The 27722-nt window shown below is 43.0% G+C and overlaps 1 protein-coding gene across 2 annotated transcripts in view; it reads left to right on the top strand.

The window, feature by feature from the left end:
- LOC139533011 (calmodulin regulator protein PCP4-like) overlaps positions 1 to 20346 on the top strand; it is a 35081-nt gene extending 14735 nt beyond the window's left edge. Inside the window, exons 2-4 of one of the 2 annotated variants that reach the window (XM_071331163.1) lie at positions 14320 to 14368; positions 17919 to 17957; positions 19182 to 20346. In XM_071331163.1, coding sequence (XP_071187264.1) covers positions 14320 to 14368; positions 17919 to 17957; positions 19182 to 19321 — 228 coding nt within the window. In that variant the 3' untranslated portion in view covers positions 19322 to 20346. The remainder of the gene's footprint in view (positions 1 to 14319; positions 14369 to 17918; positions 17958 to 19181) is intronic. The other variant, XM_071331171.1, reaches the window with a different exon arrangement.
- Positions 20347 to 27722: the final 7376 nt, after the last annotated feature.

Genomic DNA, 27722 nt, shown 5'->3' with positions numbered 1-27722 from the left:
TAAGTCTGAAGCCTTGTTATTGTCATTGCAAAATTCCACTCTCCTTTGTTATATCAGTCAGTGTGCAGACTGAATGAACAAAGGCAACATTCCCAGGTCTAAAGTGAAGTGAAGAGCGGAGGCAGAATCTACTCAATTGACTTCTATGCTGATATTAACAAACAGCTAAATGCAATGCCGGAGAGAATGAACTAAAGTTCAACAACTGTCACTTAACACTGTCACGAAGAGGAGGCCATCTCAAAATAGTCTCTCCCACGGTCACTCCTACCACCAAGGTCGTCCCCTAACTTTCCTTCTCTCAGGGGCACCGCTGACCTTGTCTGTATCTAATAATGACGATGTCAGCTTCAGATTCTGGATAGATGGATGAGTCAAGCCTGTGTGGCTCACTTGGTAGAGCATGGCACGTGCAGCGCCAGTTCGGTTCCCAAGGGTGACCAGTGTGAAAATGTATGCACTCCCTTCTGTAAGTTGTTCTAGATAAGAATGTGTGCTGAATGACTTAAATATAAAGTTGAATGCCTTAACTGTGCCCTCCAACACCAGAGCATTAACGCATGAGAGGAAGACCTTTACCATTATGCCATCCCATTCCAACATGGACATCCTCTATCCTCTAAACTTGGCTTCTGTGCGTCTGCTTAATGAGTAGGCATTCTAGCACTACCCTTCAAGGTAGATGGACACTTGACAGGATTCCAGCGATTATTTCAAATCCAATCAAATTTTATTTGTCACATACACATGGTTAGCAGATGTTAATGCGAGTGTAGCGAAATGCTTGTGCTTCTAGTTCCGACAATGCAGTAATAACCAACGAGTAATCTAACCTAACAATTCCACAACTACTACCTTATACACACAAGTGTAAAGGGATAAAGAATATGTACATAAAGATATATGAATGAGTGATGGTACAGAACGGCATAGGCAAGATGCAGTAGATGGTATTGAGTACAGTATATACATATGAGATGAGTAATGTAGGGTATGTAAACATAAAAGTGCATAGTTTAAAGTGGCTAGTGATACATGTATTACATAAAGATGGAAAGATGCAGTAGATGATATAGAGTACAGTATATACATATACATTATATTAAGTGGCATTGTTTAAAGTGGCTAGTGATACATTTTTGATCAATTTCCATCAATTTCCATTATTAAAGTGAGCTGGAGTTGAGTCAGTATGTTTGCAGCAGCCACTCGATGTTAGTGGTGGCTGTTAGTGGTGGCCTTGAGATTGAAGCTGTTTTTCAGTCTCTCGGTCCCTGCTTTGATGCACCTGTACTGACCTCGCCTTCTGGATGATAGCGGGGTGAACAGGCATTGGCTCGGGTGGTTGTTGTCCTTGATGATCTTTATGGCCTTCCTGTGACATCGGGTGGTGTAGGTGTCCTGGAGGGCAGGTAGTTTGCCCCCAGTGATGCGTTGTGCAGACCTCATTACCCTCTGGAGAGCCTTACGGTTGTGGGCGGAGCAGTTGCCGTACCAGGTGGTGATACAGCCCGACAGGATGCTCTCAATTGTGCATCTGTAGAAGTTTGTGAGTGCTTTTGGTGACAAGCCGAATTTCTTCAGCCTCCTGAGGTTGAAGAGGCGCTACTGCGCCTTCTTCACAACGCTGTCTGTGTGGGTGGACCAATTCAGTTTGTCCGTGATGTGTACGCCGAGGAACTTAAAACTTACTACCCTCTCCACTACTGTCCCATCGATGTGGATAGGGGGGTGCTCCCTCTGCTGTTTCCTGAAGTCCACAATCATCTCCTTTGTTTTGTTGACGTTGAGTGTGAGGTTATTTTCCTGACACCACACTCCGAGGGCCGTCACCTCCTCCCTGTAGGCCGTCTCGTCGTTGTTGGTAATCAAGCCTACCACTGTAGTGTCGTCCGCAAACTTGATGATTGAGTTGGAGGCGTGCATGACCACGCAGTCGTGGGTGAACAGGGAGTACAGTAGAGGGCTCAGAACGCACCCTTGTGGGGTCCCAGTGTTGAGGATCAGCGGGGTGGAGATGTTGTTCCCTACCCTCACCACCTGGGGGCGGCCCGTCAGGAAGTCCAGTACCCAGTTGCACAGGGCGGGGTCGAGACCCAGGGTCTCGAGCTTGATAATGAGTTTGGAGGGTACTATGGTGTTAAATGCTGAGCTGTAGTCGATGAACAGCATTCTCACATAGGTATTCCTCTTGTCCAGATGGGTTAGGGCAGTGTGCAGTGTGGTCGCGATTGCGTCGTCTGTGGACCTATTGGGGCGGTAAGCAAATTGGAGTGGGTCTAGGGTGTCAGGTAGGGTGGAGGTGATATGGTCCTTGACTAGTCTCTCAAAGCACTTCATGATGACGGAAGTGAGTGCTACGGGGCGGTAGTCGTTTAGCTCAGTTATCTTAGCTTTCTTGGGAACAGGAACAATGGTGGCCCTCTTGAAGCATGTGGGAATAGCAGACTGGGATAAGGATTGATTGAATATGTCCGTAAACACACCAGCCAGCTGGTCTGCGCATGCTCTGAGGACGCGGCTGGGGATGCCGTCTGGGCCTGCAGCCTTGCGAGGGTTAACACGTTTAAATGTTTTACTCACATCACAGTAGGGCCTGTACATAGATAAGCTTAGGAGAGCGCCCAATGCTTAGGTGGATACAATTTCAGCGTCCATGTATAGTACCAAATCACAATGGGTGCTTTGCAGCAGAAAATCCACTAAGCTTGAGTGCACATTTTTGGTAACAGTTCTGGTGGCTATGAACCATAGCTGTCATAGTCCAGTGTCTGAGTCTGAATCACCCTGTCTCAGTAGCCGGCTCCATCCTACCTGAATTCTGCTTCCCTTCAGCTCCCACCTCCCTCCTATCCCTCTGAGCCGTGGTAGCCAGTCTTCCACACTGTCACTCCGGCTCCCGAGTCCCATCCCCTGCACACCCCACAACGATAGGGCTGCTGAGGACTGTTGGTTGGGGCTGAGTCGTCAACATTGTCATCTGTGGCCTAGTTTGCCTAGCGTCTCATCTCCTCCTTGTTGAATAGTTAATAGACACTGACTGCAGTGTGGAGAACCTCTGGAGAGACCAAGCTGCCAGAAACACCCAAAATAGCCCAAGAAACGTCAGCGAGGAGACATTTATTTATTTTACTAATTCAACCCCCTAACTACCACACCACCCTTTAATCACATCATTGTGAGATGTGAGGGCGTGCTTTATTAAATAAATTATATCAATGGTTAAACATACATGTTTAACATCAAAGAGGAAGTGATGTTCCGATCTAGGTTTAAACTACAGCAGAAATTTGACTCTGTTTATTCATGAGAGTTGAGATGAATACATTAACTAACAGCAGGAAGGGAATGTCTCTATCTGCCTACTGATGATATTTCATTTCACAACAACACATCGTTGTTAAGGTTACGTACTAGCTATACCATAAAGGCAGCTCTATACCATATATCCAGACCATCAATGTGAGCTTGAGGCAATGCGGTTTGGCTCATATACAGTAACCCAGCTCCCATCTACCTCTAGTAAGGGGTTAAGGTGTACAGTGAGAGGAAGCATTTTGGCGTGACGTTGGGTGGCTTTGCCAGGTAGACAGATAGGTTGAAGAGTCAAGCTGAAGGGCTGTGGAGTGCTGAGTGCAGACCTCTGGGTGGCACCAGGTTTAACGCACTGCGCTGTGGTGCGTGCCAAGCTCTGCATGCGAGTATAGGACCAGGCTGGGCTGGGCATGCCCTGGGGATTCACCGATTCACCCATCAGCAATTTACCTCCTGTGGAAGGGACAGATGATGGCAGGGTCTTATGCTTGCTTACGTCTTTGGGGTGTGTGTGTGTGTGAGAGCGTAAGAAGGAATCACAGCTCTGTGTTATCTACCAACACCTCCCTAAGCTCAGAGCTGTGTGCTCACTATAACTTATGGCTCAACTATGTTAGGAAAAACCAGCCTTATGTGCTGGAAACATAATCATCATTATCACTATCATCACCATCATCACCCTCATCCCATTAGTTAAGCTTCCTCTCCGGCTTTGACATACAGGACTGGGAGCGTGACGTGACAAGCAGCTCCTCAGTGCCTCAGTCCAAGCTGTGCCCATGACGCCTGTCTCAACTGGGAACTGACTGAACTGAACTGAATGAACACCATAGACTCGTTATCTCTGCAGTTCCTGCAGTAACTGTGCCCACTCACAGTTTAACTGGCCGTATTACGGCCTGAGTCTCAGTGAAACACTATGTAATAGACTGAGTGGACCATGGCTGCTGTTGTTGTTCCTCTTTCTCCAATCTCCTACTCCTAATCAGTGGCATCTCTGGAAATGGTTGTGCTGTGCTGCTTGGTGGCCCAACATGAGAATCTGTTTTCGTTTTTGCTTGTGTTTATGTTTGTGTATTTTATGCCTTTGCCTGCGTGCAGTGTTTAATGATGAACGTCAAGTTGGCGTGTTCAGTGAGAGTCTGACATAATGTTGCGACAGATGTCTCAATGTATCACCATGATGCTCCTGAATGACTGTCAGCACGACATGGTCGGGGAGAGTGACCAGCAACCACAGGCGTTCACCACAGACAGACCCAGCCACTGAGGTCAGAGGCCAACGCAATCTCTTCATCTCTGATCCAGACCCAGATATACAGTGGGGAGAACAAGTATTTGATACACTGCCGATTTTGCAGGTTTTCCTACTTACAAAGCATGTAGAGGTCTGTAATTTTTATCATAGGTACACTTCAACTGTGAGAGACGGAATCTAAAACAAAAATCCAGAAAATCACATTGTATGATTTTTAAATAATTAATTTGCATTTTATTGCATGACATAAGTATTTGATCACCTACCAACCAGTAAGAATTCCGGCTCTCACAGACCTGTTAGTTTTTCTTTAAGAAGCCCTCCTGTTCTCCACTCATTACCTGTATTAACTGCACCTGTTTGAACTCGTTACCTGTATAAAAGACACCTGTCCACACACAATCAAACAGATTCCAACCTCTCCACAATGGCCAAGACCAGAGAGCTGTGTAAGGACATCAGGGATAAAATTGTAGACCTGCACAAGGCTGGGATGGGCTACAGGACAATAGGCAAGCAGCTTGGTGAGAAGGAAACAACTGTTGGCGCAATTATTAGAAAATGGAAGAAGTTCAAGATGACGGTCAATCACCCTCGGTCTGGGGCTCCATGCAAGATTTCACCTCGTGGGGCATCAATGATCATGAGGAAGGTGAGGGATCAGCCCAGAACTACACGGCAGGACCTGGTCAATGACCTGAAGAGAGCTGGGACCACAGTCTCAAAGAAAACCATTAGTAACACACTACGCCGTCATGGATTAAAATCCTGCAGCGCACGCAAGGTCCCCCTGCTTAAGCCAGTGCATGTCCAGGCCTGTCTGAAGTTTGCCAATGACCATCTGGATGATCCAGAGGAGGAATTGGAGAAGGTCATGTGGTCTGATGAGACAAAAATAGAGCTTTTTGGTCTAACTCCACTCGCCGTGTTTGGAGGAAGAAGAAGTATGAGTACAACCCCAAGAACACCATCCCAACCGTGAAGCATGGAGGTGGAAACATCATTCTTTGGGGATGCTTTTCTGCAAAGGGGACAGGACGACTGCACCGTATTGAGGGGAGGATGGATGGGGCCATGTATCGCGAGATCTTGGCCAACAACCTCCTTCCCTCAGTAAGAGCATTGAAGATGGGTCGTGGCTGGGTCTTCCAGCATGACAACGACACGAAGCACACAGCCATGGCAACTAAGGAGTGGCTCCGTAAGAAGCATCTCAAGGTCCTGGAGTGGCCTAGCCAGTCTCCAGACCTGAACCCAATAGAAAATCTTTGGAGGGAGCTGAAAGTCCGTATTGCCCAGCGACAGCCCCGAAACCTGAAGGATCTGGAGAAGATCTGTAGGGAGGAGTGGGCCAAAATCCCTGCTGCAGTGTGTGCAAACCTAGTCAAGAACTACAGGAAACGTATGATCTCTGTAATTGCAAACAAAGGTTTCTGTACCAAATATTAAGTTCTTCTTTTCTGATGTATCAAATACTTATGTCATGCAATAACATGCAAATTAATTACTTAAAAATCATACAATGTGATTTTCTGGATTTTTGTTTTAGATTCCGTCTCTCACAGTTGAAGTGTACCTATGATAAAAATTACAGACCTCTACATGCTTTGTAAGTAGGAAAACCTGCAAAATCGGCAGTGTATCAAATACTTGTTCTCCCCACTGTATGTGTGAAAAATTGGTAAAGATAGCGTTTTGGATATAAGCTCTAGAGTTTTACATGTTTTACTGTATCTACATGTAAAGTTTTTGTGAACTTTTAGCCTCTAAAAAGTGGTGCCTGTTGCATAAGCATGAGCTTGGTATATGTGGTTCTAAAAGTGTGTATATAAACTCAGCAAAAAAAGAAACGTCCTCTCACTGTCAACTGCGTTTATTTTCAGCAAACTTAACTGTGTAAATAGTTGTATGAACATAACAAGATTCAACAACTGAGACATAAACTGAACAAGTTCCACAGACATTTGACTAACAGAAATAGAATGAACAAAGGGGGGTCAAAATCAAAAGTAACAGTCAGTATCTGGTGTGGCCACCAGCTGCAGATTTGCCAGTTCTTTCTGTGAGATGTTACCCCACTCTTCCACCAAGGCACCTGCAAGTTCCCGGACATTTCTGGGGGGAATGGCCCTAGCCCTCACCCTCCGATCCAACAGGTCCCAAATGTGCTCAATGGGATTGAGATCCGGGCTCTTCGCTGGCCATGGCAGAACACTGACATTCCTGTCTTGCAGGAAATCACGCACACAACGAGCAGTATGGCTGGTGGCATTGTCATGCTGGAGGATCAAGTCAGGATGAGCCTGCAGGAAGGGTGCCACATGAGGGAGGAGGATGTCGTCCCTGTAACGCACAGCGTTGAGATTGCCTGCAATGACAACAAGCTCAGTCCGATGATGCTGTTACACACCGCCCCCAGACCATGACGAACCCTCAACCTCCAAATCGATCCCCCTCCAGAGGAGTACAGGCCTCGGTGTAATGCTCATTCCTTCGACGATAAATCAAATCCGACCATCACCCATATTGAGACAAAACCGCGACTCGTCAGAGAAGGGCACTTTTTGCCAGTCCTGTCTGGTCCAGCAGCGGTGGTTTTATGACCATAGGCGACGTTGTTGCCGGTGATGTCTGGTGAGGACCTGCCTTACAACATGCCTACAAGCCCTCAGTCCAACCTCTATCAGCCTATTGCAGACAGTCTGAGCAGTGATGGAGGGATTGTGCATTCCTGGTGTAACTTGTGCAGCTGTTGTCGCCATCCTGTACCTGTCCCTCAGGTGTGCTGTTCGGATGTACCGATCCTGTGCAGGTGTTGTTACCCGTGGTCTGCCACTGTGAGGACGATCAGCTGTCCGTCCTGTCTCCCTGTAGCGCTGTCTTAGGCGTCTCACAGTATGGACATTGAAATGTATTGCCCTGGCCACATCTCCAGTCCTCATGCCTCCTTGCAGCATGCCTAAGGCACATTCACACTGATGAGCAGGGACCCTGGGCATCTTTCTTTTGGTGTTTTTCAGAGTCAGTAGAAAGGCCTCTTTTGTGTCCGAAGTTTTCATAACTGTGACCTTAATTGCCTACCGTCTGTAAGCTGTTAGTGTCTTAATGACTGTTCCACGGGTGCATGTTCATTAATTGTTTATGGTTCATTGAACAAGCATGGGAAACAGTGTTTAAACCCTTTACAATGAAGATCTGTGAATTTATTTGGGTTATCTTTGAAAGACAGAGTCCTGAAAAAGGTGTTTGTGTGTGTGTGTGTGTGTGTGTGTGTGTGTGTGTGTGTGTGTGTGTGTGTGTGTGTGTGTGTGTGTGTGTGTGTGTGTGTGTGTGTGTGTGTGTGTGTGTGTGTGTTAAATATTACTGTTGTCATATTTTGAATTCGTAGCTTTTAGATGTGTATGAAAATGTTATTTTTTTTGCTAAGCGCTATAGCAGGGGGTGGCAGGTAGCCTAGCGGTTAGAGCGTTGGTCCAGTAACCGAAAGGTTGCTGGTTTGAATACCCAAGGTGGAAGAAAATCTGTTGATGTGCTTTTGAGCAAGGCACTTAACCCTAATTTCCTCCAGAGGTGCTGTACTACTATGGCTGACCCTGTAAAATAACACATTTCACTGCACCTATCCAGTGTGTGACAATAAAACATATTTTTTTCTGTGTGTGCAAAGAAAACATGATTAATTGTCTCTCTAAAATGAAACCAAGTTTTTAAATAAATACATGTCTGTCGTTGAACAACCCCAGGCCATGATTAGTGATTTCTGAAAAATTATATATAGCATTTTGGAATGAAATTTGAGTGTGCAAAAGTTAGATTGTGTAAAAGCTTTGTTAATCTGTCTCTCATTGCTGTGTTCCTATGTTTTTCACCACAGCACCATTCATTCATTACTCTGATGGAAGATCATCCGGTCATGACTCTTTGTGTGTCCTAGGCTATCTTGTGTCAGGAACATATCTATCAGTAAAGATGGAATGAGGTGGAGACAAGGTCATCCTTCATGATAGGTCTGTGGGTTAATGAAATTAAGCCCAGTAGAGGAGAGGAGGAGAGCGAAGGAGAGGAGAGCAGATAGGAGAGGGAGGGGAGGAAAGGAGTGGAGGAGAGGCTCAGATGTATTGGGACGAGGTGTGATGGAACCGAGGCATGCCAGCATGCAACAGACACACACTGGCGCACACACATACCCGCGCACACGTTCACACGCAACTAAATATAAAGATTTGTACATACCCTCACACATCTGAGTTTCAGGTTTTATTTAGGTCTGGCATGAGTTGGACTCACGAGCACACAAACTCACACACCCACACATGCGCACACACACACCCACTTTCTTGCTCACTTGCGGGCCGCACCAAACAAGTATTCCAACATTGGGAGCCATCTGTTTTGGCATCGCTCAATGGCCAACTGAATGTAGTGTTTTCCATGGCTGCTGTGTAAGCTGCGCTGTCCATGGGCCCAACCAGGCTGAACTATGCTGAGCTGAAGCAGGACACACTGTAGTGCAGACCTCCTGGACTGAAGCCTGCCAGGGGACAGTACACATTACCCCCATCTCTAGTTTGGGATATTAGTTACACAATCAGAAATTAAGTGGAGGGTACACTCATAAACACACTTAGCTCTAAATCTGTGGTTACAATCTACCTCTCATCTGCAGACTCTCTCCTATCAGTAACATACACTGCATTCTACACTGAGTATACCAAACATTAGGAACACCCCCCCTTTTTGCCCTCAGAACAGCCTCAATTCGTTGGGGCACGGACTCTATAGGTTGTCGAAAGCGTTCCACAGGGATGCTGGCCCATGTTGACTCCAATGCTTCCCACAGTTGTGTCAAGATGGCTGGATGTCCTTTGGGTGGTGGACCATTCTTGATACACACGGGAAACTGTTGAGCGTGAAAAACCCATTAGTGTTTGTAATGCCCGGGGTGTAGTGGAGGAAGAAGTCAGACGCAGGAGACAGAGAGTTCAGAGTAGCGCTACTTCTTTATTCACCACACAGGTGAAAATGACGCCACTCAAAACAAATGCCCCAAAACACAGGGGAACTAAACAGTCCCGAAAATAACTCACGTACACGAACAACCATGACTTACAGGCGTGTACACGAGTACACATAAAACAATCCCGCACACCCAGCAGGCGGGCCGGCTGGATAATAAAGCCCAACTAATTAACCTAACTAAAAACAGGTGTTTACTAATAAACAGACAAGGGGGGGAGGAAAAGATCAGTGGCAGATAGTAGGCCGGTGACGACGACCGCCGAGCGCCACCCGAACAGGAAGGGGAGCCACCTTCGGTAGGAGTCGTGACAGTGTTGCAGTTCTTTACACAAACCAGTGCACCTGGCACCTACTACCATAACCCATCCAAAGGCACTTAAAACCTTTGTCTTGCCAATTCACCCTCTGAATGGCACACATACACAATCCATTTCTCAATTGTATCAAGGCTTAAAAATCCTTCTTAAACCTGTCTCCTCACCTTTATCTACACTTTCGCGGTCAAAAGCAAGCCGGCATCTACCACTCAGATTTATTTTTAAACATGGCTTAAAATGTTTTAACCTAATTAAAACAGTTCTGTAGGAATGGGGTTTGTGCAGTATGCCTAATACATTATCACAGCATATGCCTGACCTGCCAATATTGTTCTTCTCAGACCATATTATATTTCAAAACTTGAGCTTTGATAACAAACTAGATCAGTTGGTGTAGCACTTGCGAGGCACGGCTGAGCATAAGTTGAAATACAACAGTTTTGAGCTGTGCTTACCCGGGGCAAACTACCTGCCCTCCAGGACACCTACACCACCCGATGTCACAGGAAGGCCATAAAGATCATCAAGGACAACAACCACCCAAGCCACTACCTGTTCACCCCGCTATCATCCAGAAGGCGAGGTCAGTACAGGTGCATCCAAGCAGGGACCGAGAGACTGAAAAACAGCTTCTATCTCAAGGCCATCAGACTGTTAAACAGCCACCACTAACATTTAGCGGCCGCTGCCAACAAACTGACTCAGCTCCAGCCACCTTAAAAATGGGAATTGATGGAAATTATGTAAAAATGTACCACCAGCCACTTTAAACAATGCCACCTAATATAATGTTTACATACCCTACATTACACATCTCTTATGTATATGTATATACTGTACTCTATATCATCTACTGCATCTTGCCATCTTATGTAATACATGGACCACTAGCCACTTTAAACTATGCCACTTTATGTTTACATACCCTACAGTACTCATCTCATAGGTATATACCGTACTCTATACCATCTACTGCACCTTGCCTATGCCGTCTGTACCATCAGTCATTCATATATCTTTATGTACATATTCTTTATCCCTTTACACTTGCGTGTATAAGGTAGTAGTTGCGGAATTGTTAGGTTAGATTACTTGTTGTTATTACTGCATTGTCGGAACTAGAAGCACAAGCATTTCGCTACACTCGCATTAACATCTGCTAACCATGTGTATGTGACTAATAAATTTGATTTGATTTGATTTGATTTGAACAGTTTTGAGCTGTGCTTACATAATTGCAAAAGGGTTTTCTAATGATCAATTAGCCTTTTAAATGAGGATCTTGGATTAGCTAACACAACGTGCCATTGGAACACAGGAGTGATGGTTGCTGATAATTGTCCTCTGTACGCCTATGTACTGTAGATATTCAATAAAAAATCTGACGTTTCCAGCTACAATAGTAATTTACAACATTAACAATGTATACACTATTTCTGATCAATTTGATGTTATTTTAATGGACAAAAAAATCGTTTTTCTTTCAAAAACATGGACATTTCTAAGTGACCTTAAACTTTTGAACGGTAGTGTATATAATCAGAAATAAAGCAGTCAGTTCTGAAGACAGTCCCTGCTCACACTCCACTGCAAAGATAGGAGATTTTCAGGAAGTGGAAGAGAGAGTTAGAGAGCATTTGTGTGAGTGTGTATGTGCGTGCGTGTGTAGATGCTGAGGTCTTCCAGAGACAGGTTTGCAGGTGCGTGACAAATCTGCTGGTCTCTCCTCAGTGCCAAATTGGCAGTGCACATTGTGTCCCTCATTCATTCATTCAGACATACATATTAATTCAAGCCTTCTTTCATGAGACAAAATGCTAATAACTCTGTTTGTGCAGTTTATGTCAATGTCTCCATGTATTGTGGTGGGACTCTTGCCAGTCACAAATTCTTTCGTGTGGGTTTTTTATCTTGGCTATAAAATGCAAAAACTGTTATTTTGCATTAGTTTCACCCAAAAAGACAAGTAAGGCAGTTCACATCTCCCCAAACCCTGAAGCATTGACATCATTCACCAAATATTCATGATCCACTGCTTTATCTCCTCTTGTATGGAAGATGCTTTCTGCTTACACGGCAAGTTCAGTCTGTATCCACATGCTACTCTATTGGTGGACTAATGATGCCAACCCACAGAGTTACAACAAAGAAACAACAGCAAAAGAGCCTAACGGACCACGTTGTCATGCTAATCAAGATCCTTTACCCTCAAATGTTGCTCCTCTGCATGCTTGAGAGAGAGAGATAGGCAGAGGGTGTGTGAGGATGTTATTGTTCTGCCCGCTCAATCCTCTAAAGTATTCTAGTAAAGTGGCTCAGATAGGGACTGTGCTCCATGTGTAACCCTATTAATTAACAGACTGATACAGCTTCATCACATCACACTCAGCACAGACAACGGCCCACACTTTGTTGCGCCTAATGAACTGTTCAGTGTGGAAAGCCGCCACACCACACTGAGCATGTGACCCATAATTATGTATAATATAGAATACATGATAATGTTTTGAATGGTTTGTTGATGATGTTGCTGGCAGGACTTTGGCAATAGCTGCTAAACTGGCATGAGCGAGCGCGGGAACGATAAGCATCAAGGAGCCAAGCAGAAGTGAGAGGGAACGTGAGAATCAGGCGGCCGTGACAAACGTCTCATTTGGAATTCACTCATGGTTTCTAAAGCCTCATGCAAATGTACAATTTTTTGGGGGCACATTTTATTAGGCGCTGTAAAACAAAGATAGAGCTGAAAGAGGGCGAGATAAAAGACTCATTGGAGAGAAAAAAAGAGCAAAGAGAGAGCAAAGATATGGAAAATGTGCCAGTTTGTTCAGAGTAATCTTCCTGAACGTTATGACCAGCCTGGTTATGTAAGCTCTAACCATATCCAGGCAGAGAGAAGGATCACAGAGAGAGGGAGAGGGAGGAGGAGGAAGAGAAGTGAGAGAGGGAGGAGTGTGTAGAGAGACTGCGGGTGCGTTCACAGAGCTGATGCGACCCTAAATCAGGGATTTTCCTCAAATTGATGAAGACTAGGAGAAACCATCCTTCATGTTGATGCTTTTCATCAGCTGTTCCCTTTCACATCTGTTGCCGTTGCTTGCGTGTCATTAAAGAGAAAACAACCATTAAACAATTACAGGGTCACCAATGACAACGATCAACAACACAAAGATTAGAGCAGATTAGATAGCGATGACTGTTTCTTCATTAACCTCTGTAACCACTCTATATGTGCTGAGCTTCTCTACTGTATCACAGCAGCACCAGTGGAAAAGCAATAAAGGTATCCTCTCCTTTCCAGTTGGGAAATACCAACTCATAATGTCAACTTTTGAGCTTGTCTGTGTGTGTGTGTTGTTGTTTCACTGTAGTTGCCTGTATTACAGTATCTTGCGTGGCAGTCTTTGGAGGTGTTGTCCTATAAATCAAATACATTTTTATAGGATCTCTTGTCCGTTGTGTTGTTTGTATACCTGTTCAGTCGATCCCTATGTTCCTACCTAGTGTTGCCTACGGTACTCCTTGACAGTGTTTCCCTACATAGAGGATAGACTGCAATGTGTAGTGTCTTATGTGTGGCACTGCACTGGAGTGCTGGTCTGGGCTGTAGAAGTTCATTTCATGGCTCTAATGTGGCCTGATATGGAGGAGTGTTATATTCCTTTGAACTTGGATTAGCTTCCCATCCCTCCTCTGCTTCTCTCTCTCTCTCTCGCTCTCGCTCTCGCTCTCTTTCTCTCTTTCTTTCTCTCTCTGGGTCCGGAGCCATGGCCCCTGTCTGCTCAGGCATTGTTTGTTGAGAGCTGCAGGGTGCAGGGAGAGAGGAAGAGAGAAGAAGAAGGTGTGGGAGAGGAAAATAAAGGTAGAGATGGAGTGAGGGGGAGAGAAAATGAGATGGAGAGAGTAAGGGAGGGTGTTAGTAACCTCTGGTGAACCCCAGTATCAACCTCACCCCATGTGACAGAGTATAACACAGACAGATGAGACCTAACAAGGAATGCCATCCCATCACCTCAGTGAATCCTTGGGATTTCTTCCACACTAACAGTGAGACAGATGGCAAAGCTTTGAAATTTGTTCCCCTTCCTTCCACTTCTATAGGAGAACTGAGGACACTGCCATTTTTTTGTTGTGATTTCCCTCCTCAGCCGCCTACCTGGCATCAAAGCTCATCTGCTGTGTTTAAATTCATTGAAAGCACTGTATTAATAACTCAGGTAGTGATGTGCAGGATGGGGAGTGTGGGCTTCCTCCACGGAGCAGAAGTCTCAGCAGAAGCTCACACATGTACGCATGTATGTACACAAACGGCCCGAGACCTTCTGGCTACTGGTCTACCTCTAAGTTTTGCCCCATATGTAAAGTATTGAATATTGGAATATTGATCCCTCTCTATCTCTTCCTTTGCAGAGACAAGGATCCGGAGCCATGAGTGGAAACAGCAAACCTGCTGGACAAGGTGTGTACAGGATTTATACAGGAAAAATATGACAAAATACACAACATACATCACGTAGGCCTGCTGTAACTAACTAATATCCTGCTTTTAAAAATCATCTTGGGAAATTCTGAAAACGCCATCCATGTTGGTTCATGTGACCACATTGCTCTACTCATGGAGAGCAGAATGTCCAAAAACAGCAAAAACAGAGAATCAGAGATTTCTCATAACTCAACAGATCTTTTGTCTTGACTAACTCTCTTTTGTGTTTTTTTTATGAAAGAAAATATGCCATTATAGAAATAAAGACAATCTACCTTGGGTACATTCGTGCCTGAAATTCACAGAAAGACCTACTTTCCAAGCTGGAGCATGGTATTGTTGTCATGATAATGACATTCAAATCCTCAGAGTTAGAGACGTCAAACTTAGGCTTGCAATACTTTGGAGGATCCTTTGATATCTATAAATGACATTACGTGTAGAATTCAGTCATTCAGGTAAAGTGAATGTGACTACAGGATAAATGTAATTTAAAGTCCTACTTCAAATAGATTCTGGATCAAATAATTGATGATTCCCCAAGATTTTTCCCTGACTTTGGAATTTGATAGTCATATTGTACACTAGAAGGTGAAACCTCCTACTTCCTGTAGTCTGTATGTATCGACAGAGCCAACAATTGATCCTATTAAGTTTTTAAACAATACACAATACAATCAATTGATGTAACATATACTATGTCCTTCCCCCCATCCCTGGAATCTCATCCTAAAACACAATGAAGCCGGCAGGTTAATGATAGCCAATCACTTTTAAAAGGGTTCATTTGGCCATTCTGCACATTAAATCGATCCTTCCTTCAGCATAACAGGGTGGTTGTGAGCCTCCTCTCCACACTTCTGGAGCCACTGATGACAGTATAAAGAGTGAGACCTGGTGTTCATATGGATTTTAGTCTCAACTGGTTGGACGATGAGTTGCATTGTCATTCAGTTTAATCCAAAGGTAAAAGCCACACAAATACCATACTCCTGTCAATTGAATTTGATTGAATGACGTTTATTTGACATTTGCCAATTTCCATTTGATTGTTTTCACCTTTTTACTTTTGTTAGTAAGCTAATCAACTTGTATTAGTCCAGTTTGGTCATATTTTATTGCCTAAGTTTAAGTTGATAGAATACATGTACCATAGGGACCTATAATAATGTAAAGACTGACAATGGCATCCCATGCCTGCTCTAGTAACATGAGTGAATGATCTATTACCACAATCGCACATTCAGTCCTATAGTTATTTTAAGGCTGACTATTTTCAGTATTATATTGACTATGTTTTATTCTAGACAAATTTGGTGAACTACAGTGGGGAGAACAAGTATTTGATACACTGCCGATTTTGCAGGTTTTCCTACTTACAAAGCATGTAGAGGTCTGTCATTTTTATCATAGGTACACTTCAACTGTGAGAGACGGAATCTAAAACAAAAATCCAGAAAATCACATTGTATGATTTTTAAGTAATTCATTTGCATTTTATTGCATGACATAAGTATTTGATCACCTACCAACCAGTAAGAATTCCGGCTCTCACAGACCTGTTAGTTTTTCTTTAAGAAGCCCTCCTGTTCTCCACTCATTACCTGTATTAACTGCACCTGTTTGAACTCGTTACCTGTATAAAAGACACCTGTCCACACACTCAATCAAACAGACTCCAACCTCTCCACAATGGCCAAGACCAGAGAGCTGTGTAAGGACATCAGGGATAAAATTGTAGACCTGCACAAGGCTGGGATGGGCTACAGGACAATAGGCAAGCAGCTTGGTGAGAAGGCAACAACTGTTGGCGCAATTATTAGAAAATAGAAGAAAATAGAAGAAGTTCAAGATGATGGTCAATCACCCTCGGTCTGGGGCTCCATGCAAGATCTCACCTCGTGGGGCATCAATGATCATGAGGAAGGTGAGGGATCAGCCCAGAACTACACGGCAGGACCTGGTCAATGACCTGAAGAGAGCTGGGACCACAGTCTCAAAGAAAACCATTAGTAACACACTACGCCGTCATGGATTAAAATCCTGCAGCGCACACAAGGTCCCCCTGCTCAAGCAGGCGCATGTCCAGGCCCGTCTGAAGTTTGCCAATGACCATCTGGATGATCCAGAGGAGGAATGGGAGAAGGTCATGTGGTCTGATGATTCAAAAATAGAGCTTTTTGGTCTAAACTCCACTCGCCGTGTTTGGAGGAAGAAGAAGGATGAGTACAACCCCAAGAACACCATCCCAACCGTGAAGCATGGAGGTGGAAACATCATTCTTTGGGGATGCTTTTCTGCAAAGGGGACAGGACGACTGCACCGTATTGAGGGGAGGATGGATGGGGCCATGTATTGCGAGATCTTAGCCAACAACCTCCTTCCCTCAGTAAGAGCATTGATGATGGGTCGTGGCTGGGTCTTCCAGCATGACAACGACCCGAAACACACAGTCAGGGCAACTAAGGAGTGGCTCCGTAAGAAGTATCTCAAGGTCCTGGAGTGGCCTAGCCAGTCTCCAGACCTGAACCCAATAGAAAATCTTTGGAGGGAGCTGAAAGTCCGTATTGCCCAGCGACAGCCCCGAAACCTGAAGGATCTGGAGAAGGTCTGTATGGAGGAGTGGGCCAAAATCCCTGCTGCAGTGTGTGCAAACCTTGTCAAGAACTACAGGAAACGTATGATCTCTGTAATTGCAAACAAAGGATTCTGTACCAAATATTAAGTTCTGCTTTTCTGATGTATCAAATACTTATGTCATGCAATAAAATGCTAATTAATTACTTAAAAATCATACAATGTGATTTTTGGGATTTTTGTTTTAGATTCCGTCTCTCACAGTTGAAGTGTACCTATGATAAAAATTACAGACCTCTACATGCTTTGTAAGTAGGAAAATCGGCAAAATCGGCAGTGTATCAAATACTTGTTCTCCCCACTGTATATACTTGGTAGTGGGGATTTCATGTAGTTTGGATTCCAGCTATTGTAATACCCCTCCATAGCCTACTGAGTGCTCTCACCAAGATGTTCTGAGACTATACCTTCATCAATCATTGTCCCAGTGTCCCTGAGCAGCATACATCAGACAGTCACCAGCTCCAACATGACCTTTTACCATCTCCCCCAGAAATGAAGACATCATCAATTTGGGAGAATGTAGATATTCACACATGCATCTCCTCAAGTCTCAATTCATGGTTTAGGAGGACTGTGACCTTGTTGTGAAGTGTGCAATATGTATCAGAGGAGGGGGGGGGGGGGGGCACTCAGTCTGTTTATGAAGAACATAAGATATGTACATGAGAAACATCCCTTTCCTCCAAAAACTATATTAAAAAACAACGCACCCACACTGGCAATAGCCACTGACTTCAATCAAATTAGATGGGTTAGGCCCACAGTGAAATGGGATGTCCCCACACTGTTCCATTACACAAGGAAAGATAGCTTGGAGAGTAATTGTATGGGCTCTGCAATCATGAAATGTACATTCCTCTCCATTGAAAACATTTTGTCTTCAAAGGATGCCAAGGTCGTGAAGAAAATTCATCTAAACCTAAACGTATGTTGTTCATTTTGCTGCATGTGTGCACATTTTATATGTTAGTACACTCTTAGAAGAAAGGGTTCCGAAAGGGTTCTTCGGTTGTCCCCATAGGGGAACCCTTTTTGGTTCCAGGTTGAACACTTTTGGTTTCCATGTAAAATCCTCTGTGGAAAGGGTTCCACATGGAACCCAAAAAGGTTCTACCTAGAACCAAAAGTGTTCTACCTGGAACCAAAAAGGGTACTTCAAAGGGTTATCCAATGGGGACAGCCGAAGAACCCTTTTAGGTTCTAGATAGCACCTTTTTTTCTAAGAGTGTACATTCACAACTATGTATAATTTAAAATGCATATGGCATGTGTGACATCTTGTAAAGGAATGGATCTTTCAGTATTCAATACACATAGTAGATGCATGTGAATGGAGACTGGCGTATACTATCGCATCCCAATGCTGTTGGAATGAGACCTAGGAATTGAACCTGCATCACAGAAATTGGACCCAGTATTGCTTTTTTGGTCATTCACAGTCACTTCATGCATACAATTCTGTATGTTCACTCCTCATATTTAAGCAATCAACCAATTAATATTCACAGAATGTTCCCTCTTTGGTATCTAGCATGGGCACTGATCTGAACTCATTTAGTCTTTGCTGGCATTTTGGCTGTGATTATCTATGTATTAGGAAACATTTAACCTTACATTTGTAAGTAAATAAAAAAAGAAATATATTCTGATGTATTACTGTACATGTCTTTTGTCTTCTAGATTAAAGGGGGAAATGTATGAGTAATGAAAGGGGAGTTAGAAAATGAAATCCTCCTGGATGAAGAGAGGACATGACAGCATGTAAATGTATGGGAGATTAGAAAGGCTTGCCTTGCTTCATATTTCACATTTTATCCCCTGATTTAAAGTCTTTGAAGATGCAAAGCCCCCTACCCTCTGTATACGCTCGAAAAAGGCTGCTTCTTTAAACATAATCTATTGAATTGAATTCAAATTCAACACATTTCTATGAACTTTGAATCGTTCTATAGCTATTAACAAAGGTTTTTCAGTCAATTCATGAATTGAAAACTGTCCCATTTTTAGATGACCTTTTCCATTCATGATGGAGGGATGAAATAGAGTGACCCCAACTGTGGTAGAGTCACATACAGTACGACTCCCCAGTTTTTCTATACTGTCCCACTCTCTCTTCCAGTCTCTCACCGTCTTTATTGCCTCACTACAGATGACTCTAAGAAGGCTGCTCCTGAGGAGGACTTTGCGGACATCGACATGAAGGCTCCGGAGACGGAGAAGGCTGCTGTGGCCATCCAATCACAGTTCCGGAAGTTCCAGAGCAAGAAGAAGCAGGAAGTAAAGTCCTAGAGTGGGCAGGACAGAGCCGGGCAGCTCTGTCTCCCATAGGCCGGGACTGCACCAGTTGGGGGTTTGGTCTTGCATGTCAATCAAACCACACCGTTATGGACTCAACTGAGGGGGAGTTAAAGGGAAGAGGGAAGGCTGGAGGGAAGGGTCAGGGTTCAAGGATCAAGGGGTCACTGATATCTTTGAAATTATTATGTGTAACTTATTAATTGATTGCTGTGTCCATAAATGATGGTTAAGTTCTGGATATATCTCTCCTATGATTTTGCTATTTTCATTTTTTATTGATAGTGTAATACTACTACACTCTATATTTTCCAGTTGCTGTAGCAGTACAAACCCTTAGTTGTCCTCTCATGTCTCTCTCATGTCTCTCTCATGTCGTGTATGCTGCAATATACCCATTTGAACAATAAAAGCTGCTTGATAAGTAGGTTTCCTCGTAAAGCAATTAAGAAACTGAAACCAGGGTTCTATCACCCTCAGGCGGAACATGTAGCCAAATGTATTGTGAAGATTGATCGTCAGATTCTGCATTCTTTTCAACTGTGGCATCATAAATCTAAAGATTTTTTTTCCTAGTAGGTCTGTTATTAAGGGTGTTTCCCTCTCGTTGTGGAGAGTGTTTCCAGACATTCCAGTTTGTCTTGTTTGATCCCTCCCAGTTAGCGCAGCGCCCAGTGGCTGATGCATTTAGAATTTAATCAATGGCTACAATTTGCTTTCCAATGTCTCCGGTGTCTCAACTTGCCAACTAAATCTAGGGCTTGTTCCATTATTTACATGAGAATTGTGGATTTCCTTCCTTCCCTTCTTCCCTTTAACATCAACGTCAATGGAAAGTGTTTTATTTTGTTTGTATGACTTTGTTTCGACATTAATTGTTTTTTAATGGGTGTTTCGATTGAATCCCCATTGTTTCCTTTTGTTGTTCAAACCCAAATGAGTGGAATATACTGTACAATACCATCATCCTTCAGTAGAGACACGTTCAAAGAATACTTAATAAATATCCAAGAGGTAAACATTGAGTCAGAAGTTATTTTGTTAACATTGTGTTTGTTTATGGTCCCCACTAGCCCATGTGCCTGTCATCGATGTCTATTTTCTTTCTTTATTTAATAAATCATTTTGACAGTAACCGTCGAAAAGACATTCATAAACCTTTAAATTAATTTACTTGGAAGCTAAGTGTTTGTTTCTGGTGCAATGAGTGGAGGGTTACTCCGGTGTTCAAAAGCACATATCAGACCGAGAGCCTAATGCTTCTTAGGTAGTTCTTTATGAGTTTTAGTTTAGAAAATGAGCTCTCCGCAGAAGCGAGAGTTAAAAACAGCTTGATTGCCGTAGCAACATCAGGGAAACTGGGCAGAAAGGAGTGATGCTTCAAATACAGCAGTTCTGCAACATCTTTAATTGAGCATCTCATTCTCCTTCATTTCCGGCCTCAGCACGTTATGGAAAGAGATGAACTGTATAGGAAGCTCTGGGGACAGGTCGACTGGATACTGAACAGCCAATAAATTGACAGATGCAAACAGACCATCTTTTACGGACAAAAGGGCTTGGACAAAAAAGCGGCTTGCAATTTCATTCATACTGGTGAACCAGCGTTTCAGTTGTGTTCTTTTTTTATTTATCCACACAGAAAACATGAAATACACAGGCATGAAACACCAGTGCCGAACATGGCAAGCCCAGCTGAACTCTGAAAACAACATGCCAGCATGATTCAAACTAGTCATGAAGCAGCAGCGATCCCCACCGACAAAATACACATCCAGGTCTGAGCAGATTGTGCCAGCCATGCCGTCAATGTCCGTGTTCGCCCTGCAAATGGCCCTGCCCGCTTCCACCTGAAAAAAAATCAAATTTCCTCCATGACTATTCCTTCACAATATTACTGCCACGCAACACACCCAGGAGCTGGATTCAATCCGCATCGCAGAAGCATCGGGGGAATTCCACATTACAGCTCGAAATCCAAAGACAATGTTCCATGACACAGATTGAATCCAGCCCCCACCCTGTACACAGCCCCATTAAACCATTCCACTCCACTCCACACCAAACACCAAATCAACACAAGGCCCAAAATTATTTTCTTAGGGCTAGATTCTGTCAGATCTGCTCTAGCCAACAACCGCATTAGAGCTGTCAAATCCACAAGTGGCTCCCGGCATTCTACCTAAAGCGAACATTGCCATTGGCTGCATGGAGACGCATTAAGAGAAATCCCTTGCGGCCTTGTTTACAAGCTTGAACACTTGAATGTGAGATGTAATCTATACCTCAATTAGGCTGATAGAAATTATCATTATTTTGTTGAATGATTTTCAATTTGAGGGTCATTATTTCTATATAGCCTACACTCTCTTTCTGAACTTCTATCGTGAGTGAGGTGGGTGTGGCTTCATGACAACAATCACAGAAGCAGCTGTTCACCGATTTGAAAGCTCCAACACAGTAACACCTCTGACACCGCCAACTCAGACCAGCTGGTTAACGCTTAATCCGATTGAACCTTTGCCTTACTTTGACAATACTAAATCCATTTTATTTGTAAAATGTCATAACTCATATTTATCAATTTAATCACTAGGGAGGTTGAACAGGCTCTGAAAGCTAATACTGCTGATATCTTGGAGCTACAATATAATAACCTCCGGAATGTGTCTTAAGCACTTGAAACTATCTTTACTGATTTCCCGTGTACCCCGTGAAGTTATCTTTTTTATCGATGGCAATTCTTTAAAATGCGGTGTTGAAAGATTATAATCAGCACTTGTTTAAAGACTATAGATTGTCTTAGGAGTAATGTCATGAATAAGATCATTGGTTCATCAGAGGACCTGATGCAAAGCTATGTGGGGACACTGTGCTTTGTAGCTGGCTATTTGGACATCTTTCTTTTGCTTTTTGTCATGAGTTTCCATAAACTGTATTGAGACCTGAAATAAGTGTCAACATTCAGGGAAAAGTGGATAATTGTATTCTAACTGTAGGACGTCCAAATAGGGTTTTCAAAATAAACAGGCATGATATTGTTTTTCAATTAAAAAGCTTATCCATGCTCTAATATTAGATAGCAACACAGAACAGCTAAATTAGCTGGTTAGATAAACATGTTCAAAATGCTAAAGAAATACATGTTCTTCTCTTGCCTATTGCTTTGAGTTGTGTGTTTGCAATATCAACAGTCCCAGTAACATCTTATAATTTTAATTAATTTAAATATGTACTGCCTTAAAATCCTCATCACATGTCCGCCTACGCCTTGCTTTGGCTTCATTTACAAACCGTTAGCTTGCTCAAGCAGAACGTATGACCAAAGACACTGGTAACCTTTCATCTGTGGTGGGACTGTTAGCAAGCTACTTACCAGCATGCCCACAAAAACACACTGTGTTGTGAATGGATGCCATAGCGTAAATTATACTTTGCACTGTTTACCCAAAAATGTCAATTTTTGTCAATTTCAAGGTGACGCAACGCCTGGTTATACTGCGTTTCTGTCTAAATGTATAGTGTCTAGAGCCATGGCATCATAATGATGGTAATAAGAGGTGGATTAATTCGGGTGGGACTGTGTAGGACCTCACTGAAGGTCCAGGCCCCAGGCCCACAGCACGCCACTGCTCAAGTATGACAATTGAGTACTTTTCCCACCACTGTACTTAAGTACATTTAAATCTGATACTTTTAGACTTTTAGTCAAGTAGTATTTTATTGGGTTACTTTTACTTGAGTCATTTTATATTAAGGTATCTTTACTTTTACTCAAGTACGACAATTGAGTACTTTTCCACCTCTGCCTGTTATTTCATGCTTCCTAATAGTTAGAGATGGGAGAAAGGGTACAATATATTCAATTCTGAGCATTTTAAGAGCGGAAAAATATTATGCGTGATGTTTTGGTCATTCAAAGGCAATTTTTATTTGCAAAATAGGATGACTGTGTAGGACCTTTAAAGTATGTACAGTTGAAGTCAGAAGTTTACATACACTTAGGTTGGAGTCATTAAAACTTGTTTTTCAACCACTCCACAAATTTCTTGTTAACAAACTATAGTTTTGGCAAATCGATTAGGACATCTACTTTGTGCATGACAAAATACATTTTTCCAGTAATTATTATCAGACAGATTATTTCACTTATAATTCACTGTATCAGATTTCCAGTGGATCAGAATTTTACATACACTAAGTTGACTGTGCCGTTAAACAGCTTGGAAAATTCCAGAAAATCATGTCATGGCTTTAGAAGCTTCTGATAGGCTAATTGACATAATTTGAGTCAATTGGAGGTGTACCTGTGGATGTATTTCAAGGCCTACCTTCAAACCAAGTGCCTCTTTGCTTGACATCATGGGAAAATCAAAAGAAATCAGCCAAGACCTCAGAAAAAAATGGTAGACCTCCACAAGTCTGGTTCATCCTTGGGAGCAATTTCCAAACGCCTGAAGGTACCACGTTCGTCTGTACAAACAATAGTATGCAAGTATAAACACCATGGGACCACGCGGCCGTGGTACCGCTCAGGAAGAAGACGCGTTCTGTCTCCTAGAGATGAGTACAATCAGGTACAACAGTATCTATATCCACAGTAAAACGAGTCCTATATCGACATAACCTGAAAGGCCGCTCAGCAAGGAAGAAGCCAGACTACGGTTTGCAACTGCACATGGGGACAAAGATCGTACTTTTTGGAGAAATGTCCTCTGGTCTGATGGAACAAAAATAGAACTGTTTGGCCATAACGGCCATCATTATGTTTGGAGGAAAACGGGGGAGACTTGCAAGCCGAAGAACACCATCACAACCGTGAAGCACGGGGGTGGCAGCATCATGTTGTGAGGGTGCTTTGCTGCAGGAGGGACTGCTGCACTTCACAAAATAGAAGGAATCATGAGGGAGGAAAATTATGTGGATATATTGAAGCAACATCTCAAGACATCAGTCAGGATGTTAAAGCTTGGTCGCAAATGGGTCTTCCAAATGGACAATGACCCCAAGCATACTTCCAAAGTTGTGTTAAAATGGCTTACTGACAACAAAGACAAGGTATTGGAGTGGCCATCACAAAGCCCTGACCTCAATCCTATAGAAAATTTGTGGGCAGAACTGAAAAAGCATGTGTGAGCAAGGAAGCCTACAAACCTGACTCAGTTACACCAGCTCTGTCAGGAGGAATGGGCCAAAATTCAGCCAACTTATTGTCGGAAACTTGTGGAAGGCTACCCGAAACGTTTGACCCAAGTTAAACAATTTAAAGGCAATGCTCCCAAATACTAATTAAGTATATGTAAACTTCTGACCCACTGGGAATGTGATGAAATAAATAAAAGCTGAAATAAATCATTCTCTCTGCTATTATTCTGACATTTCACATTCTTAAAATAAAGTGGTGATCCTAACTGACCTAAGACAGGGAATTTTTACTAGGATTAAATGTCAGGAATTGTGAAAACTGAGTTTAAATGTATTTGGCTAAGGTGTATGTAAACTTCCGACTTCAACTGTAGGACCTCACATTATCAATTCAAATAACTTTTAAAGGTATCTTAAAAACAAAAGTATATCATATAGGATTTGAGGTAGGCAGAACGTGTTAAGTCAGCTTGATAGGTAACGTGTTTGCTTGAACCATGAACATTTTGAAGCTAAGCATCATTACACTGTTTGACAGGCTTCTAGGCTCAACAGCTTCATCCTGAGCTTGCACTGTAATCTGAACTTGACTGCATTGATCGATCTAGGTGATTTACTATATGGCTTTAAAGCCAATAATGTTGCAGCAGTCAATTGAGACAATTGTTTAAAATCTTTTTGCACTGAAACCCTGCTGATCAAGTGCCTTTAAACATTCAATGGATACATAATGGGATTCTCAAACTTTCCCATACACCTCAATATCCCTTACATATACAGTATGTTCTATATGCCAAACTTACACCAATAACATGTTACCAATTACAGTGGATGATTAGAATAGGAATGAGCCCAGCTAGCACATGTGCTTTCCTGGATGTTGTGGGAACGTCCGTTTTTGGTTTCCAATTTGTTCTGGGAACAAAGCTGTACGTTTTATGATTGGTAAAACAGAATGTTTTTTAAACGTTCTTAGAACGGAGGTGAACATTGTCTGTTCTGGGAACTTTATTTGTAGGTTGCAAGGAGGTTTTGAGAACATGTTACTCTGCTTCCTTGAACATTTTCCTGGGAGAGTTTATTAAATAAATGTTTTATTTTATTTCACCTTTATTTAACCATGTAAGGCTAGTTGAGAACAAGTTCTCATTTACAACTGCAACCTGGCCAAGATAAAGCAAAGCAGTTCGACATATACAACAACAAAGAGTTACACATGGAATAAACAAACATAAAGTCAATAATACAGTAGAAAAAGTCTATATACAGTGTTTGTAAATGAGGTAAGATAAGGGAGGTAAGGCAATAAATAGGCCAAGGTGGCGAAGTAATTACAATATAGCAATTTAACACTGGAGTGGTAGATGTGCAGAAGATGAATGTGCAAGTAGAGATAGTGGGGTGCAAAGGAGCAATATAAATAAATAAATACAGTATGGGGATGAGGTAGTTGGATGGGCTATTTACAGATGGGATGTGTACAGGTGCAGTGATCTGTGAGCTGCTCTGACAGCTGGTGCTTAAAGCTAGTGAGGGAGATATGTGTCTCCAGCTTCAGTGATTTTTGCAGTTCGTTCCAGTCATTGGCAGCAGAGAACTGGAAGGAAAGGCAGGCAAAGGAGGAATTGGCTTTGGGGGTGACCAGTGAGATATACCTGCTGGAGCGCGTGCTACGGGTGGGTGCTGCTATGGTGACCAGTGAGCTGAGATAAGGCGGGGCTTTACCTAGCAAAGACTTGTAGATGACCTGGAGCCAGTGGGTTTGGCGACGAGTTAAAGACATCCTTCATCGATTGTCTTAACTTTAATGTTGAAATGCAATATCCCAAGTGTAAATACAGTACACGCACTAAATGGTAAAAAATATATTTTAGGGCATTCAAGGAGTTGGTCTGCTGGGAATATTTGATTTCATCGGCCTCCCCCTTGCTTAAGGAACAACATAGCCCCACGGTGGAGGTGTCATAATACCCATTCACCAATAATATTTCCCATAGGGTATTTTAGAATCACTTAAAACAAGGGCTGTGTTTTGTGTATGCTTACCCTGGCGTGAGATTTTGATAACTATGTAAATCTCTCTCGAACAAGGAAATCTGGAAATCTGTCCTTTAGTCTGATGAGTCCAAATTTTTTATTTTTGGTTCCAACCGCTTTGTCTTTGTGAGACGCAGAGTAGGTGAATGGATGTTCTCCGCATGTGTGGTTCCAACCGTGAAGCGTGGAGGAGGAGGTGTGATGGTGTGGGGGTGCTTTGCTGGTGACACGGTCAGGCAATCTTAACCAGCATGGCTACCACAGCATTCTGCAGTGATACACCATCCCATCTGGTTTGCGCTTAGTGGGACTATCATTTGTTTTTCAACAGAACAATGACTCCAGGCTGTGTAAGAACTATTTGAGGAAACTGATGGAATGCTGCATCAGATGACCTGACTTGTTTGCTAAAAATATTGCTTTGTCTTTATGGGGTATTGTGTGGACATAGTTTTAGAATAAGGCTGTAATGTAACAAAATGTGGAAAAAGGGTAGGGGTCTGAATACTTTCCGAATGCACTGTATACTTGTCTCTGCGAATGACATCCACCCCACCACCACAGCCATACGGACTGGATTTCTTTAGATAAGAAAAGGCTGGAGAGGTAGTGTCATTTAGAGACCTACAATCCTCAGGTTTAAGCCAGGTTTCAGTAAGCATGAAAATATCAATGTCATTGGAAATAATTAAATCATTGTATATCAGTTTATTGCATTCTTACATTCAATATAAAGACACTGCCCGACTCATTGGCACCTTGGTTGTAGGAGGCACTCGAGACTGAGATACGATTTTCCTGGGTTGTCGCCAGGTCGGTTAAACATGTCCTGCTTTTGCTGCAGCTGCACTAGCAACTGGAGAATCTCTTCCCGAAGCTGCTTGATGGTGATGCATGTAGGGCAGACAAACTCCTGTCCATTGATCAATTCCACTTTTTCTCCCTCCTCTTGTGTGGAAATCATCTTGCACCTATCGCATTTGTGCCCAGCCATGGATAAAAGCACCAGGTGGCTAGCACTACTAGCCTGCTCTATTAGCTTGACGGCTAGCAGCTAACCACTAAGATATTAAGCGGGATCCTGGGACACAAACTTGCGGTCCCAGCAGCTAAAAATACTATCACTGAGGTTGGGCAAGCCTTAAGTGTTGTTCTAATACTACATACAGGAATCTATAACCTGGCTATAGATGCGGTAAAGAGGACAATGAAA

Source organism: Salvelinus alpinus, chromosome 1, assembly GCF_045679555.1.
Source record: "Salvelinus alpinus chromosome 1, SLU_Salpinus.1, whole genome shotgun sequence".
NCBI classification, from domain to species: domain Eukaryota; kingdom Metazoa; phylum Chordata; class Actinopteri; order Salmoniformes; family Salmonidae; genus Salvelinus; species Salvelinus alpinus.
Note: the sequence above shows the minus strand (reverse complement) of the source record. Positions and strands in the feature narration are given on the sequence as shown.